General features: G+C 36.8%; 1 protein-coding gene across 2 annotated transcripts; it reads right to left on the reverse strand.

Annotated features, from left to right (window-relative positions):
• Nucleotides 1-254: 254 nt before the first annotated feature.
• GPATCH1 (G-patch domain containing 1) lies at nucleotides 255-15,462 on the reverse strand. 2 transcript variants are annotated; one of them, XM_076349157.1, is made up of 20 exons: nucleotides 15,351-15,462; nucleotides 14,097-14,231; nucleotides 13,727-13,812; nucleotides 13,122-13,282; nucleotides 12,678-12,775; nucleotides 12,456-12,514; nucleotides 11,856-12,101; nucleotides 10,888-11,035; nucleotides 10,044-10,123; nucleotides 9,473-9,677; nucleotides 8,544-8,831; nucleotides 6,480-6,658; nucleotides 6,066-6,193; nucleotides 5,661-5,794; nucleotides 5,135-5,304; nucleotides 4,234-4,438; nucleotides 3,071-3,181; nucleotides 2,483-2,607; nucleotides 1,811-1,956; nucleotides 255-573 (listed from the first exon to the last, which is right to left on the reverse strand). In XM_076349157.1, the coding sequence occupies exons 1-20, from the start codon at nucleotides 15,427-15,429 to the stop codon at nucleotides 552-554; spliced, it is 2,805 nt and encodes a 934-aa protein (XP_076205272.1). In that variant the 5' UTR covers nucleotides 15,430-15,462; the 3' UTR covers nucleotides 255-551. The 2 variants fall into 2 exon arrangements, with proteins under 2 accessions (XP_076205272.1, XP_076205271.1); XM_076349156.1 differs by having other exon boundaries at nucleotides 6,480-6,661.
• Between the last annotated feature and the right edge of the window lie 1,965 nt (nucleotides 15,463-17,427).

Here is a 17,427-nt window from a genome sequence, read left to right on the forward strand (position 1 = left end):
TGTCAAAGTGACAGTTTATTGGTTTAGATCTGCTGTAGTAAATGCTATATACAATTTGGAGATGTAAAAATAACTCCAAGTACAGCCAGATACTGCAAAACTGCAATGTGAAATTCTGCATTAGACTCATTGAAAAGACTTGCACCCAATACAAATTTTATATCGCTTTAGTTTTTGACTTCCTAACTTAATTCAGACTGAAATTTACTCTCCAGCATTTTAGAGGTCCTACGCAATGACTTACCATACAGAAGTGATTTTTAATACTTAAGTTTATTAAAATATCTTGTTTCATGTTAATTAAAACAGAGCCTGCAGTATTTCAGATTATGCTGCCCAGAAAGGAGTCTTTTCAACATTCCATAATCCATACATTTTGAACATATGAAGCATCACAAAATAAACATATGCACATTTACGTTCAAACAAATTCAATATGAATACAGTTATCGACAGTGCTTCAAAGTATACATGATTGATCTACCATCATGGAGGAGATCAAAAATTTGAGATCAAAAGTCACACAGCACTGAAGAAAGCAAGCTACCTCTTCAATACTGAAGTTGTTTTAATCTAAAAGGGAGAAAGAAAAAGTAAAAGGTCAGACTAAATAGTAACATGCAACTTTAAGAACATTTAATTACTTGAGCAGTTTCTTAAACCTTAGTTTAAGAGACAGAGCTATGTGAGATAAAAACATTTCTCAGTGATGTAAAGAGAGACATGCAAATGCGAAGACTTCAAAATAACTGCTTGTACAAACAAGTCTAACTATTCTGTGCAAAATGCATAAAAGCATATTTTAGCTATTTAGAAATCAAAGGAGAAGTAATTTCGTTTTTTAATAAGAAAACACCAATACATAACCGAAGCTCAGTTCCAAAGGAATGGAAGGCAGTCCTTTGGAATGCCAGCCTTTCCATGGGTACATGTCCATTCCACTAAACACCTAGACCCCAGCATTCTGCCATTAGGCCAGCTGGATGTGGTATTTCAACAAATACCTTGAGACCGCTCCTTCAGCTAATAAGAGATGCTACACAGAAGCCAATGCAGTAACTGTCCCACACGGGATGCACTTAAAGTTGACTATGATCTGAACTAGACACAGTTACTTTTGTTTGTACTTTACTTCAAGTGTGTGAGCAAAATGAAATTGCAAATCATTCTTTTTTGGTTTTCACATTTCTGTTGGCACTATGTTCAAGTCTCTAGTTTATAAGAATGTAATGGCACAGTCTAAATTTAGCAGACATGTACATGACTCAAGCATGGTTCTGCTTGCTTCACTGCTCCTTGTTCAAGCACAGAATTCTCTTAAGCGTCAATGCCACACAATGGATCTATTTGAATCAGATCTTTCGCTAATTATCAACAAACTGAAGCAGACTCAAAACATTCTGAAGCAGACAATGTTGATTCCAATGTCTCCAAGTAAAGAGAAGTAGACAAAGTAATGGAAATATGAATCACCAGCTGCACTTGTTCCATTTTTAATTCCCATTCAAAATACCTTCCAAAAATATCAGTCATCTTTAACTATAACCTCCATTAACTAGCAGGGTTGTGTATTTAGTGCCCTTTACCTCAAGAGGCTTCTATCCTAAAATTAATTATCCTCTAGCTTAAGATACCTAATATTTGTAATCTTTCCTCACTTTATTAAAAAAACCCAAGCAGTATTTTATATTCATAAAGAGACTGGCTGCATATTTGCTGCAAATAGGTTCACTGGAATGACAACTCATAAATTGAGGTTTTAGTTATCCACTGCAAAATTTACAAGTGTTTAAGTAAACTTTCTGTTTACCTTCTTAGAAGCTCTTTGGGTGACAAGCCTGTGGTATCTATATCACTAAGGCTGTCACTGCTATCTGCAGTGTCTGAGCTGCTGTCTTTTTCCGATTTTTTATTCTTGTTTTTTCCTTTGTTTTTCTGTTTCTTATGTTTCTTTTTCTGTAAACAGAAAATAAATAATCCCTTATTTCATTGTGAGAGACTTGGGTTTTTCTGAAAGGCAACAACAGCAAAAAGTTGATTTCAGTGTAGACTCCAAGCTTAACTGAAACAGAACACTTAACAATGACTCTTTTCCACTACTCAGACTAAGCTAAAAAATATGTACCAAAATCACGCATTTCATCCCAAGCACTCAACCCCCCTAAACCAGAAATTTCATTATTATTATAATTCGTATACAAGCCATGAATTATATGCAGTTCTCAGAATATGCCTGGTATCTTCAGCATACAACATTAAACTACCCATAACATTCTACCTATAGTCACACTGTATATATCGAAAAAGCAGCATCCTAGTTGGATAGTTTTCTGTTCTGAAGTTCAGGTTTCAAGACACCTGAGAAACTCAGTTGCTTAAGTTCTTGTCCCAGTATATCTATTTTCTACAACCTACCATAAATAATAAAAAATTTTGACTGGCAGATCAAAGAATCAATAAACTGTTTATTTAAATTAAATACCTTTTCCTTTTTGTGTTTGTGTTCTCTCTTAGTCTTGTGTTTTTCTCTGTACTTTCTATGTTTTTCTTTCCTACTAGGCCCAGGAAAACTTGCTGACACCACTGGTTCTTGTTGCCAAGTAGGGCCTAAAGTGCAAAGCAAATGTGGAAACAAAAAAGCATGACAAAAAAAGATAATTTTATTATTAAATTCTGTATTACTTTTAATCTCATAGGACAGTTAAAAAAAAAATCTAAGCTTTCAAATGGAAATGAAACGTCTAAAACTCCTAACTGCAACCTTCCTACTGTAATTAAATGCCTTTGCAATCTGTTATTAAAAGGAATTGCAAGGCTGGTCCTATATTTTCACTACAATTTTTTACCATTGCCTCTATAGAGCTACAACAAAGTTGGTACACAGGCAAAGAGGTTCCTGCTAGTGGATCACAGCATGGTAACAAAGCATTTGTCAATGCCAGTTTGACATAACACAGGCATTTAAGAGGTAAAGTACCTATTCACAAATGTTTTTTAAAGAGAAATAACTTATATCTTACATATGACTTCAATGTGCAGAATTTACAGGCTAGAAGTCTACAGAACCTACCAGAAGAAAAAGCTGGAGGCAACTTTGGTCCAAATTCCTCTGTTGCATCCAGTTCCTGCTTTGAAGTAGGCAACAAAGAAATGCCAGGATCAGTTGAAGCAGCCACAATCTCTATGAAAAAAACAAAAACAACTTTATTTGAAAGGAAAATAAGGTAACACTTTTTCCAAAAAGTACTGAAGAAAGTTAAAGGAGACTTTCTAAAAACCTCTAAGAAAGCAAATTGATCAGCATCCTATACCTCCGTGGACTGCTTTGGCCAACTAGATAGCTGACATTCTGAAACATGTCAACATACTGCCCTTTTTTTTTTTCAATCCAAATTTACCTTTTACACTCTACAATTACTAATTAAATTAATATCAGTGCATGTGTTTGCTTTCATTTAGTAACACAGTACTACTTGTCCATTACTTAGAATGAATAAAAAACTCCAGAAGATGTATAAAGTTAATAAACACTAAAAATTAGATGTTAACAGAACCAACTGTGACAGTAAGTGGACAAAGTATTTCCATTGTAAGCTAAATATATTGTACATTTTGTTAATTTAATGACATACTGAAAATACGGGAACTTTTTACAGCTCACTTAGTAAAATTTAGTAAGTAGTACAGTAAAAGATTGGTCTTCTCCTCTTGTGGAAGTATTCTGGCAACTTTTATAACTAGAATACAAATAAAATGCAACTTTTTGATGTCTTAGTAAAGTTATTTCAACATTATATTTTACTGGAACATCAGTATTTAGAGAGTGAATTTAATTATCAAAAGAAATGCAAGTCATTTATTTCTGAATTTGTCAAATATCCACCACAAGACAGTCATAATTTATCAATCTATCTTACAATTTATCATAGGTATAAAAGTTTCCCTTTATTTCTCAGTGAAGTATGCCCTAACATTAGATGTTTTGTTCCCCCTCGCTGTTTAACAAGCATATTCCATAGGACAGTTTGCTTGTAAAATCTACATAAGACACATGGTGACGTAAATAACATTGTAATATGCAAGGCCTTATGCAGTGCTGTATTATTCACAGCTCCACCAATGCCAGATGATCTGCACAAGAGCATAGTACTGTCCTAGCAGTCCTGGAGTATTTGATTCATAAATGAAGCTTTTACAAGGTATTTATAAAAATGAACATCCATTAAGCACTACCTTGTACATTAAATGAAGAACTGTCTGGTAGGTCAACTTGCTTGGTGGTTTCTGAATCTATTACCGAACTAGTTGGTTGCTGTTCTTCATCACTCTCTTCTTCAGAGGAAGACGATTTTTCATCTGAGGAACTCACAAAGATGGCCTTAAATAAGTCCATAGATGGTCTGCTTTCTTCTTCCTGATCCTTATCTTCATTAGCTACCTGCAAAACAGCATCATAACAAACTGCATTTAAAAACTAAAGAAACTAACAATCTCCCTCTGATAAGTAATAACTTCAAAGATACCAACATGCATTTAACAAAACACTCGAATATCACAATAGCTGTGAAATATACAATCTTAGGAACCGCTAGTCCAAAATAGTAAAACTCTGAAATGCTGCTAAACTAAGTCAATGTCCTGTAAAGGGCAGCACAATTTGTGCTACTAAGACAGTTGAAAATAGATCCCCAGATATTATAAATTCTAATTCATTAATTGAAACTTCAATTATACACTACTAAATTTAAGCAAAAGGAAAACATCACCTGTCTCCCCAAAGTACGCACCCTCCTCCATTCCAAGCAGAAAAAAATATATTCTATGCCTGTGAGCAAAGTGGGTGTAAGGGACTGAATTGAACTACCAGACTGCTGAGCTGCATTTTAACTTCTCTTAAGATGCTACTTTGAGTATAGTCATACTTGCTATCCTTGTATGCTCTAAGTGTTTTACATCTCAGAGTTATAACCTCAAAATTCTTCAAAGTACAATTCTCATGTCTTTGCTTATCCTGAGTTGGCTCTTCTGCAAACTGATCTGTATTAGATCAATTCATATATTACCCAACCTTATTTCAGGGTTGTGAACATTTACAGCTATTCCCCTTTAATTTCAAACACCGTTGTAAACTCACCTCAGTGGGAAGAGTTTCACTTGGCCCAGTTCCACATTCTTCTGTTGCTGATACTGGTGGCTGCTGCTGAACATCAGCTTTTGATCTAGCAAGACTAATGAATTCACTGATAGAATCTTTTTTCTCCTTCTCTTTATCTGACACATCCCATCTTGAAGGTTTCTTTGCTTCTAAAAACATCCCAAACATTCAAATCAATTGCATGCCAAATTATCCTGCATTTCATGGCCTACTTGATTTTAAATTACTCTGCTTCTTCAGTATAGTTTGACATTTTAAAAATCTTTCTAATGAACATCTGACCTATAAAGGTCTTCTAGGTAGAAGAAATTAGCATAATATCACTGACTTCAGTTTTTATATCACTGAATTTATTTTCAACTTCTTAAGTTTGTGGTTTTTTTTTTTAAAAAAAAAAAAAAACAAAAAACCACAACAGGTGGATAAGTTCTCCATGACAAAGATATGCTTTTTCTATACTATTATCTCAATTATAGCTAAATGAATAAAGTAACAACAAACTTACTGTTGAGACTGTTATTCTGTTGGATGTTTTCATTTGTTGCTTGAGTTACAGATGTGGTGGGCTCAGGCAGAGTTAAGAAATTAAACACAGAATACTTGTCTCGTTTCACTTTTGGTAACCCAACAATGGAAGAACTAGAGGGAAATAAAAATGTTTGTTGATTATTGTTTTCCACACAGAAAAGGCCTCAAATTATCTACAACAAACAAACACCTACAGTAGTCCTTAAAATGCATACTATTTTGTCAGAGGTCACCATGTTTAATGAGTCAAATAAAAACATTAGGCAGTTCTGTATTACATCTATTATGACACAAAGAAAACATCAAGCCAGATTTTCCACAAGCATATGAAAAACTTAGAATTTTCAAAAAGTGTTCAATATATCAGTATCAATCATCTTACTCAGGATATGGATCAGGAACATTGAATCTTTTACACAACAGCTTTTCAGGATGCCATTCAAACTTGTCTCTTGTGAGTTTGCCAAACATCTTCATCTTCACAGCAGTTTCCTTATCATCAATATCATTCTGAAAAAGTCAAACATTTATAGCTGCTAAATAAGTAACAACTTCCTGAATTGACTATTACTGTTATAAGACTTAAGAACAGGACAGTAACATAAATATTTAAGTGTAGTTTAACAAATCACTGCTTTGTATACAGTGAGTGTTTTCAAGTGTTTGCAAAACAGAAGGGCAACAAAACATTGACATTGTATCTACAAAAGAGTTTTAAAGAAAAAGAACTTTGAAAGTCAGGGTTAAGGCAGCAACTGCAGCTCCAATGTACTAAAAGACTGTAAACAGCGTATACCTCTTGGTCCCGAGGAACTTCGACTTTGTCAACATCATCTTCATATTTGGCCCGGGTAAACCTAGATGACAGTGTTGAATTTGAGGATTTGTAGAACATTGCCGCACGGAAGAACTCCTCCTGTTCTCTTCCTCGCTCCCATTCTGTCATACTTGGGTCTAAATAATGTTCCAATGTATCTACTATAAGATAAGGAGAGAAATGCTTAGCAGAGATTACAGCTTATTTAGGTCTGACGCTTTCCAAACAAAAAATAAGATAATAAGCAAACATCCTTGCAAGTATTTAATGAGTATTTAGTTTAAGGATAGTATTAATCTCAACTGTGTTATTCCTTGATAAGCAGAGGTAGTTTTTCAAGATAGCACGAATGACAGCATTTGCCAAACGTAAGATAGATATTTTAAATAATTTTACTTGTAATGCTGATTCCTTACTTATTGCCCTCTAATGAATGTTCAAAATACTTAATGTATTTAATAGGCGTTTAAAACAAAAAGTATAATCCAAAGCTGTATCAAATAACTAAAACACAGAACACAGAAGTTAACTAGTGAGTAAGCCTGGCCAGGCTTTGGCAACTTCAAGGGGCTTTCTGGTATATAAAGTGCCCACTGAGAAATATAGAATTTGGACACAGGTTTTTGTAAACAATACAGAGCCTGTTTAAAGCAATGGGTTCACATTTGCTCCCAGAAGGAACAGGAAATAACACCAGCGAAGCAGAGACACTCTTACAAACAGTCTTAATCATTCAAGTTATTTAAATATTTCTGCATTTTCATCATTATGACTAAGGAGGCACTTACAGTCATAAGAGGATACTCAATTTTACACAGGGAAAAACCCAGTCCTGAATGGAGGAACTATGGGTTCAAAGCTCAAGTAGTCTGTCCCAATGCGGTAACCACAAGAGGCTACTGACCAGGAAATATTTTTTCATATAGTGAAAAGCATTATTTTAAAAAAAATTCTAAAATAACAAAACCAGGTTTTCTACCTGACACTATACACTTTCCTCTGCAAAACATTACTGGTACCCTTTTTCTTCTTCCCCAATAGCTTCTTTGCACTTTGAAATTTAAAAATAAACCAACCCTTTTTTTTTATTTTAAGACAATCTAGATTCACCTGCTGCTGCTGCTGATCTCCCTAGATCAGATTTCAGCTTTTATGCCTTACAGAAAAATCACAGCACTGGGGAACTCACCACAAAGCATCGTAAGTACCTGGTTTAATGTAAGATACACCACGGTATCATTTAATAGCAAAAACCTAAACAAAACGGAAGGAGACTGAAAGAACACGAAAAGAGCAGGTGAAGGGGGCTGGGTTTTTTTGGTTTTGAGCAACAAAGAGCTCTGCATGTATGCTATGATTTTACAGCCACTATTTTTTCTGAGAAGAACTTAAGTAACAGTGGCAGTTTGAGTATCCAAAGGACATGCAATACAAGCTTTGACAAGCGTGAACTACTTCATTCACTTCAGGGTTCTTATCTCCTCTGGAAGTGCAGGGTATGGGTTTTCTTTTCATTTTTCCCATCTTGTGTGGGAAAAGGAAAAAAATTGCCGTTCTACTGTGACCCGATAATCTTTCTGCATTTTTAGGATATGTCAGTTTTACTCCTCAAAGAGAAACTAACTAAATGAAAATGCCAGTACCACAATGCTTGTGGTACTGGCCAAAGCTGAAATCTACTTTGGCAAACGAAAGAAGGAAAACCCAGAAGTACATGCAATTAAGTAGAACATCCTGGAGAACACTTCTGCTACAGCATAAAAGTATGAAATGTAATGCCTAAAATAAAGTCTCGCTGACATGTAAATTACTGAGCTGTTTTCCTGAAGTCAACACAATTAAATATCAGTAAAAATTTCTTTTAATATTGGCCCTAAGAAGTAGAGGGAGAAATGCTGTGGAATTCAGGAGGAGAACTCATAGCGAACATAAAATGCATCAGGACAAAAAAGGGGAAAAAAGAAGAGGCGGGGAGGGAGGGGGGAATCAAGAAATATTTTTTCAGAGAAAAATTAAGATGTCAGGATTAATCTCTTCAGTTACCTTTTTCTCCTTGTTTAAGACTTCTCACAAAACTTTCGTATCTTTTTTGTTTTTCTGGATTTCTTGCAAATGGTTTGAAGTCACTAGAACCAGCATTTGCTAACTGCCCCCCCAACAACATTTGCCATTTGTGAGAAGCATCATCTGGGGAGGCTGGCTGGAATCTGCTATTTCGTGACTGCTGAGGCAATATTTTTGCTTTCATTTGTTGTTCAGATGCTTGTTTCACTTCTTTGAGTCTTTCTCTATCTTTCTCAGACAGATATTCCAAAACAGAAGGAGCCGGACCTAAAAACAGAAAAAGCAGTAAGAGATAAATAGAAATGAAAAATTACTACAACTATTTCTGCCACTTTAGCGGAAGAAAAAAGCCTACCACTATGCATATACATTCAGAGAAAACACTCTTAAGCAGCAATAAACAGTATAATGGCAGAGATGGTAGATAAAAAAATTGGCCACTATTGCACCTTTTATGCAATTTACCACATATTTACATATTACTTTGTAGATTTTACTATTGTAGATATAAATGCGAACCACATTTACAAATTACCTTTTTAGTGAATCTGCATGTATTTCAGTGAAACCTCACTTTACAGGGGGGGGGGGGGGGGGAATCTTCACAGCCTACTATATTCTGAATTCTAAGGCCACAAAAAAAAAAACCACAAACCAACCACACACCCCCACACAATCCCACATACTTTTCATCTTTAAAAGAGTTAAGTAAATGAAAATGCAGGCAGATATGTCAACAATTCATCTGCTGAGATGAAACTGAACAATAAGGTATTCTAGCTAAGCCAACTAGATTTAGTATGTTTACATGAGAAAGTAGTGTTCAAGACTAGACCAAATTTTTACTGTTATATAAACAAACAGGGGACCTAAAACACAAGCCAAGGTGTGGTCACATATATCAATACCTTTTAGACCAGTCTCTCCTAGTCGTTCCCTCCTCTGAGATGCATTCAAAGCATGCCTGCTTTGTTGTGTTGTATCACTCCCAATTTTTCCAGTTGATTCTTCTAATGCCTTCCGTAAACAGCAGTTTTCATTCCCAGCTGCTATCACGGGTCGAAAGTAATGGACTGGTCTGTAATTTCGTGGCAGGTCAGGTGGTGGATAAATCTTGGCAGGGGGATGACAAAACAAAAATCCACTAAGAGAGAGATACAACTTTGTATTTAGCACTTACAAATGTGTTTCAGAAAAAGTCACCTCAATCTAAAAACTCCTCAATTTACATCTTAGCAGTAGAAACAGGTATTACACACTACTGATTCTTTTAGACCCAGTCAGTAAGTGGCATCGTAATACAAACTTCGGGAACAAGCTGTTATATTGTTAATATGTAACAATTATGAGAAATAGGAAAACATGCACACCACTTATTTCTAAGAACATAAAAGATGTTGAGCAACAGTAAAGTCCATACAGCTCACATGTCAATTTGCTAATGTTATTCTTAATACAAAAATATCAGTATCTGCTTACCTTGCTTGGAGTTGATGATTTTGATGCCAAGGAAAAACCATCCAGGATTTTGCCTATATATTTAACTTCTCTTTCAGACCCTACAAAATGACCATAGAGTTGGTCAATACTTAAAACATGTATGTTTGGCAAAAAGCATTTTTTCTGAATATTTTCCATTTTTCAATATATTTTATGGAGCATAACTGTAGTTTTTTGTCTTCACTGCCTTTCATTTAAAATTAAGGGTTCTGAATCTGGATTAGTATTATACAGCTAAAAAACTACTACCAGAGAGATTGCTGTAAGATGAACATGGCTAATAGTGAGGCAACAGTATCACTACCGTGCATAGCTAACATCACAAGTGCCATTGTGTACAACTAACGTCAACAGGTACTCTAGAAATCACTACAGTATTTCATGTACTTAAAAGTTGCACTAAAAATAAAGTGGTATCAAGATAAAATTTACAAATGTTATTTGAAAATACACAAGTATATCTAAAAAAAAAAAATCTCTTCGCAAGTATTGGGTCTCATTTTGTAGCCATGATTCACAATCATTTGTTTTCTTCAGTGGAATTAAATGCTGTATCTCACAAAGCAGCACATATTGTCCTTTTAAAAATGTAATTTGGGCGTTTAATCTACATTGGGATTAGTGGAAGACTTTGGAAATTATTTCCAGATTTGGACACTTCAATACAGAAGGAAGACTAGATGAAGTTTCAGATATCAGGACTAGAAGATACCAGTCCACTGAAAATTGAAATATTTGGAAAATAGAGGCTACACTTATGTCATTTTTTTTTTTCTCCAAATACAAATTACACTAGCTCTTTAGATAAAACTACAGTTCTTACTTTTTTTGGATTTATACTGCTTAGGTGCTGTCCAGCCATACAAGCCATCTCCAGGTTCCTCATCTTTTAGAACTGTATCGTATTTTGACAGTGTTTCGGTTGCATAAATATCATCATCTTCCTCCTCTAAAGCTCCCACACCAAAAGCCTAAAATATATTTTAAATAAAAATAATGAGAATTCAAAAGTGTAAAAATAATACTTTTAAGTCACATATCAGAACATATCTACATGTACATCTATCCATCTATATTATATAAGATGTCCAGTATACATATATATATACTGGAAAAGATGTACAGCTTCACAAAAAAACCTGCTACCAGCTAGTGAAAAAAAAACAAACCAAAAACCCTAACTGAACACAAAAGCAAACATATTCCACTTCCCTTGGCAGGGAGGGACAGTGAGTTTGGTCTGTATAGGATGAGGACAGCAGCCTAATTCCACAAGGTAACATTTACAGTCTAAAAGCAGGTTAAGTTCTCAAAAGGAAAAAAAAAATGTAAGTTGGCATGAAAATTAAACAAGTATAATTCCCAGAAATATAAATTGACAGTGCTTCTACATAAGAACTACAGATACCATGGAGGGAAGCAAAACCTCTCTAGCTGACAGATTCAACATTACTGAAAGTAAAATTGACAAAAGAAATGTAAACAAAAAACATACTGAATATTAACTTTCTCTAATCAAAGTCACACAAGAATTTCCTCCACCCAACTATTCAGAGTGAGGTATTTTATAGTTCTCTTCAACAATACCGATAAATGAACACATTTAAGAGTTCTAACGATTTGCCCACATCTTCATATTAAGTAAAAAACCAAAAAAATCCTGTTCTCAAAGCACACATAAGATTTCTTACAATAACCCTACAATGACTAGGTGCCTTCCACAGAAGAAAAAACAAAGTTTATTTAGATTCTACTGCACTAACAGTAAAATGGATTTTAAAATGTCCTTACCTGACCCGTTATACCTAGTTTTCTTCCTTTACTGTGTCTCAGATCACCAAGTAAATTGCTTGTGTCTTCAGAACCACCTGTGAAAAGATTCAAGTGTTCTCTTCCAGATACACCAAACAAAGCTTGTGAGGGGTCCAAACCCTTATAGCCAAGTCCATGGACATTCTCTTTTGGAGTCAAATCTACAGGCATTACGTCTTTTGGCGCAAATGTCACATTCTCTGGCTGGTATTCATCCTCTTCATCCTTGTACAAAATAAAAGTATGTAAGAGCAAATATGACTAAAAGCTTTGTATGTTGAGCTTTTACAACATTTAGTTAACATGAGACTAGGTAAGTTTGCATTTCCTAAATTATGTATGAAAATATGTATGAACTACACCTGCTTAGGTAGCAAAAGAATAAATTTAGTTACATTAAAACCTTTCTTCACGATAAGCATAGTAAGTAGTATTAAGTAGTTAAAAGAATACTTTTAACATGCAGTTCCAAGTTTTGTTAAAATACTGTTCAAAGACATCAAAGAAGTTTTGTTTTTTTTTAAAACGCGTTAACACACATTCTTACGTAAGTCAACAAAACTTTTGCCTGTTCAATACCTCAGAACCCTCAGACAGTCCAGGTGGTAACGCACAACCATATACTTTCACTGCAGGGTCTGTGAGAGACACAATAGCATCATATTAAATTACAATTCTTTATTAAGTTTCTCTAAGATTAAAGAAATGGACCAAATAAAAGGAAGTTTTAAAAGGAAGTTTCTAATCAGTCTATGAATGCTAACTTTCTATTAATAGAGTTCAGAATTTCACGGAACTTACCAGGTTTTTGCCTGCGTGGCTTTCTTTTGACTCGCGGTCCAATTCCTTGTCCTTCTTTCCAGCCCATTTTTCGTAACAGTTCAACCCCAACTGTTATTCTAAGAAGAATACAAAAGGAAAAAAAAATTACCTCAAACCACATTTTTAATGAGAAATAATATACATATATACCATTCAAAATTATGTTTTTATACCCCACTTTAAAATAAAATCTGAATGTATCAACATTTGCATATACACTACATCCCAGTTTGTAAATGTTTACCTGGTACAAGTCTGCACATAGGAAACAAAAATCCAGGTGGAGGCCACTTACAAAGTGTAACACTATGGATCTTCCAGTCTCTTTCATGGATTACTGTGGTCAAACATTACTTTTCTAACCAATACAACACTTCTAAGTGAAAGGAATTGCTTGGTTAACTTTTATTTAAATTTACTTACTTTGATGGTCCTATTAAATCATCAAATGCGGTGGTTCCTGGAATGGCAGCAACTACTCCTGCAATCTGTCTAGCTTTCTCTTTTATTCTGTCTTTAGCTTTGGATGCAAAATCATCTGTGGTTGTAATATCTTTTGGTGCTATCCCAAATTCACTAAGATCCTGGAAAATATAGACAAAATGGAAAGAATTAGATTAAAAATATGTTTCCTTCAAATGCTTACTTACTGTAATGGTAAAGGAAAGAAAACAGGCTATGACCATATGACCTTCATATTAGCTACATTTTTCAAGCCATTTATACAGTTGTTTTTTCAATAACTTGAATGGTCATATTTTAAACAGCTTCAAAAGTATTTGTATTTTCTGATACAGAAAGTGAAAGGGTTAAGTTCTGGGTTTTTTTTAATATTGAGATTACAGGAGCTTCCTAAGTGAATCTATGAAACGTCCTATAGGACCTAGCAGTATAACATTGCATACAAAAAGTAATTTTAAAGTTACGTCCATTTTCGCTGTTTAAGTTCTTTAGAAGATTTCATTGCCTGAAAAACCTGCTGTCATGGCAACTACTTCCAAAAGATTTGTATTCCTTTCTAAATTTACCTCTTCATCCATGAAGTCTTCTGGTCCAAGAATGGTTCTGTCTGCTCTCTTCTGCCGTGATGATACAAAAGCTGAAGGAGTCCATCCTTTAAAGAAAGTAAATATCTAAGTAAAGTACTGTGAACTACAACATAATATTTGAAAACAATTCAAACATTTCAACCTTACACCTTAAGGATACATCAAGGGAACATCTATAAAACTGCAGTCCAAAAGCTCAAGGGGAAATAACTTCAACAGTACCATTTCAACTATTTACAGTATAATGAACAGCAGAAAAAAAAATGCTTAATGACAGTTAATTTATTTTCACTAACATTAAATTATGATAATTAATTAACCCTTCCCAGAAGACAGAAAAATATCTAACCTTCCTTTGTGCCAACAGTGTTAAAGTAACCAGCAGAGAAACCACCAGTAAATGCTCCATGGAAACGCTGATATCGTCCCTTTGCATCTTTAACAGTCTGTTCTTGAAGAGGAACTGGCTTTTTAATTCGTTCACCTACAATGAGATAAGTCAGAAACCAAGTCACAACACTGCACAAAGAATGGACTCTGTGCTTGCTCCAGACACCATTTCTTCCTTGCAATTAAGATCTGGAACAAATAGTAGCCACCCTGAAGTAGAAAACGTCAGCAGTTTACATTTATTCCCACTCTACTGTATACACTGTTGATGTACACTGCTGAAGTAAAAGCATGAAGTGTTCAAATAGAAATCCTAAATTCCAACAAGTTCCGAGAACAATTTTTTTTTTCCTGTGAAAGGACACTTTTAGTTAAGTATGCAAGACCCCTGACAGGATTTCGTCGCTTAAGTAATTGTCTTGAGAAATTACACCACATCAGAAGCGTCCAAAAGTGAAACAAAACACAAAAGCTATCGGCTTTGACATAAACATTTGCACCTTTTTAACACTATTTCTATGAATTAAGTGGCACAGACTCAGGAGTCACAGCTGTACAGAAGTCCTTGGATGATGCCAAGTCCGTCTCACAAATACCAGTGTATGATGTTCACATTAGAATAACTGCATACACTTGAGCTGTTATATGTAGTCTACATATAACAGTAGCTGTTATATGAAGTCTACTTTTTTTTAAGGCTTGGGGAAAGGACAGACAGACAGACAGGCCCCCAGCTCCGGCCAGAACAGTGCCGGCACAGGCCCTCGGCTACCCCAGGCCCACACCCTTACGCCGGAAAGCCGCTGTAGTGTTGAGAGAACCTTTTTACATTCCCGTCGCGGGAAGCCTGCCTTCCGTTCCCAGGCTGTTTTACCCCGTGGCCGCTCGCCCACGGCCGGCGCCAGCACCCCTCTCGCAGGCCAGCACGGCTGCCAAGGCAGCCCCTACGCCCCACGGCAGCAGGAGAAGGGGGAGGCTGGTCTGCGCTGGGCCCACACGCCACAGCTTTCCCGAAGCGAAGGCCGTAAGGAGGTGGACAGCAGCCCCGGACCGGACCGGACCGCGCCGAACCGGGCGGGCGAGCCCCCCGAGACACCCCGGGCCCAGCGCCTCACACCGGGCTGCCTCCCAGCCCGCGCTGCTCCCCAGCGCCCGCCGCAACGCATGACGGAGGTACCGAGGCGGAGCAGGCGAGCTCCCCGGGGTCCCTTACCCTCCTGCAGAGGCTGCAGCGCGGTCCCATAGCTCACCAGATCCTCCTCCTCGCTGTCACTGGACTCCGCCGCCGCCATCTTGCCGCGACGGCGGCTCGCGCAGGACAAAGCTGCGTCACGTGCGGGAGGCGGAGCGCCGCCGCCTGCGCTCGGGCGGGCCCGGCCGGAGGAAGGGAAGCTCTGGCGCCGCCGCACGCCCCGGCCCTCCCCTCAGAGACTGCGCTTGCTGCCCGCCGGCCCCCGGCCGTGGCAGCGGGCCCGGCCGCCGTGCCCGGCGCGGTAGCGGGACCCCTCTCGGTCCCCGTCGCGGAGGGCATTTCCTGCGGGGAGCTACGGTAAAGCGGGGCGGGCGCGGCGGTGACCGGAGCCTGCCCTGGCCGCGCGGGGTCCCTCCAAGCGCAACCGGCGTCGGTTTAAGAGGTTACAAAACCCGGCATTTTCAGTGACTCCGGCCAGCCCTTTCGTCCCGGAGGACTCTCTGAAGAAATGTAGAAAATGCTACCGCGTGCTGCTCCAAATTAACGGTCCGAAATGTTGTTTGATGTCTTTAAAAATTAATAATGCTAGAAAATGTCAAACACTGAATAATCAATGGCCATTCGGTAAACTACCTCGAAACATCTAATGCACCCGATCAGGCCCACTCGCGAAACACCTCAGGACTAAGGGCTAGGAAAAGGACGGCAAAAATTCTGTGAAACAGATTTTATCTGAATCGAGGTGTGAAGAGAACTCCACCCTGAATCAATATGACCAAGTCGCGGATAACATGGCAAAATGTGGTTAACCACGTTGTTTTACGAGCTATGAAAAAAGAATGTGCACGGGAATCGGCGCCGAAGTCTCTGCATTCAAACCTTTACTAAAAGAGCTTTATCCCTTTACACTTTCAGGTATCTCTACACCTCTTTGGGGAGTCTTGTATCACGAGAGAAACTTTTACAGAATATATTTTATACAAAGACCACAAGAACCAATAAGTATTCACCGGTAAGACCCAAGTGTTCAAAATTTTGATTTTAATTTTGTGGCTTTCCACAGTATTATCCTTGAGAAACTCATATGTCGATTTTGATTAATTTGATTTCTCAAGCTTACATTTTACCGTAATACTCGAATTCACTACAAGCATAATATATTCTAAATTTAAAAAACAAACAAGGAAACAAAAAACCCCAAACCACTGCAAATCCAAATAAAAAGCACTTCATTTTGTGCTGAAGATAGATCCTATCAATCCCCAACTTCTGTAAGCAAGTATCACCAGTTTCTTGAAATCCTTGAAAATAAATCACAACACAGTCTTGAGAGATTCCTGCCCTTAGCAGGTAAGACTTCTGCAAGTTCAGTGGCATATTTTCTAATCCAGTATTTGTGTGTGTTTGTAGACACAGAACTGGTTTCTTTCAAAGTGCAACTACCGGAGTTTCATGTGCTTTCAGGTTTCCATACAAAATATTTACATGGTTTCATGCAAATAGAGAGTACTCTTTAATTTAGGTCTCTAATTCACTTAAAAACAATATAATAAAAGCCACAGACATTTATCTACATGCATTATCTTTTCTCATCGTTACTAATTAGTAAGCAGTTAGCTAGAACATATAGTGGCAAAATGAGTTATCAGCACAGTTGCTGTTTCTCTTTGTTTAGGAAATAATTGTTCCTGAATAGTCAATTCTATGTGACTTTGATTTAACACACAAGCCTAAATAAACCTTCTTTGCACAATGTTAACAAAATCTTTTGAGTGTTTTGTCTGTTATGTTCAAAGACTTGGGGTAATCAAATATTGAAGGTTTTTTTCCCTTTAAGGCTTTTATCAGATTAGAATTACTTTTGCATCCCAGTGGTATTTCCGCCTCCATGGTAAACTCTTATCTCCTGTTTACAATTGTTAAACCAGGTGACAATTGCTATTTGTAGCTGTTAAACAAGACAGTAATTCTAACGTCTTTCGATAATTGCAATGAAACCAAAATATTAGTAGGTCTGGATAGCTTATGTTTAAAATAAATTTTTACAGTCATTTGGCTGGTGAAAAAAAAATCAACATTTTTGAAAGAAGGCTCAAAT

The sequence above is a fragment of the Aptenodytes patagonicus genome, chromosome 11 (assembly GCF_965638725.1).
Source record: "Aptenodytes patagonicus chromosome 11, bAptPat1.pri.cur, whole genome shotgun sequence".
Lineage (NCBI taxonomy): Eukaryota > Metazoa > Chordata > Aves > Sphenisciformes > Spheniscidae > Aptenodytes > Aptenodytes patagonicus.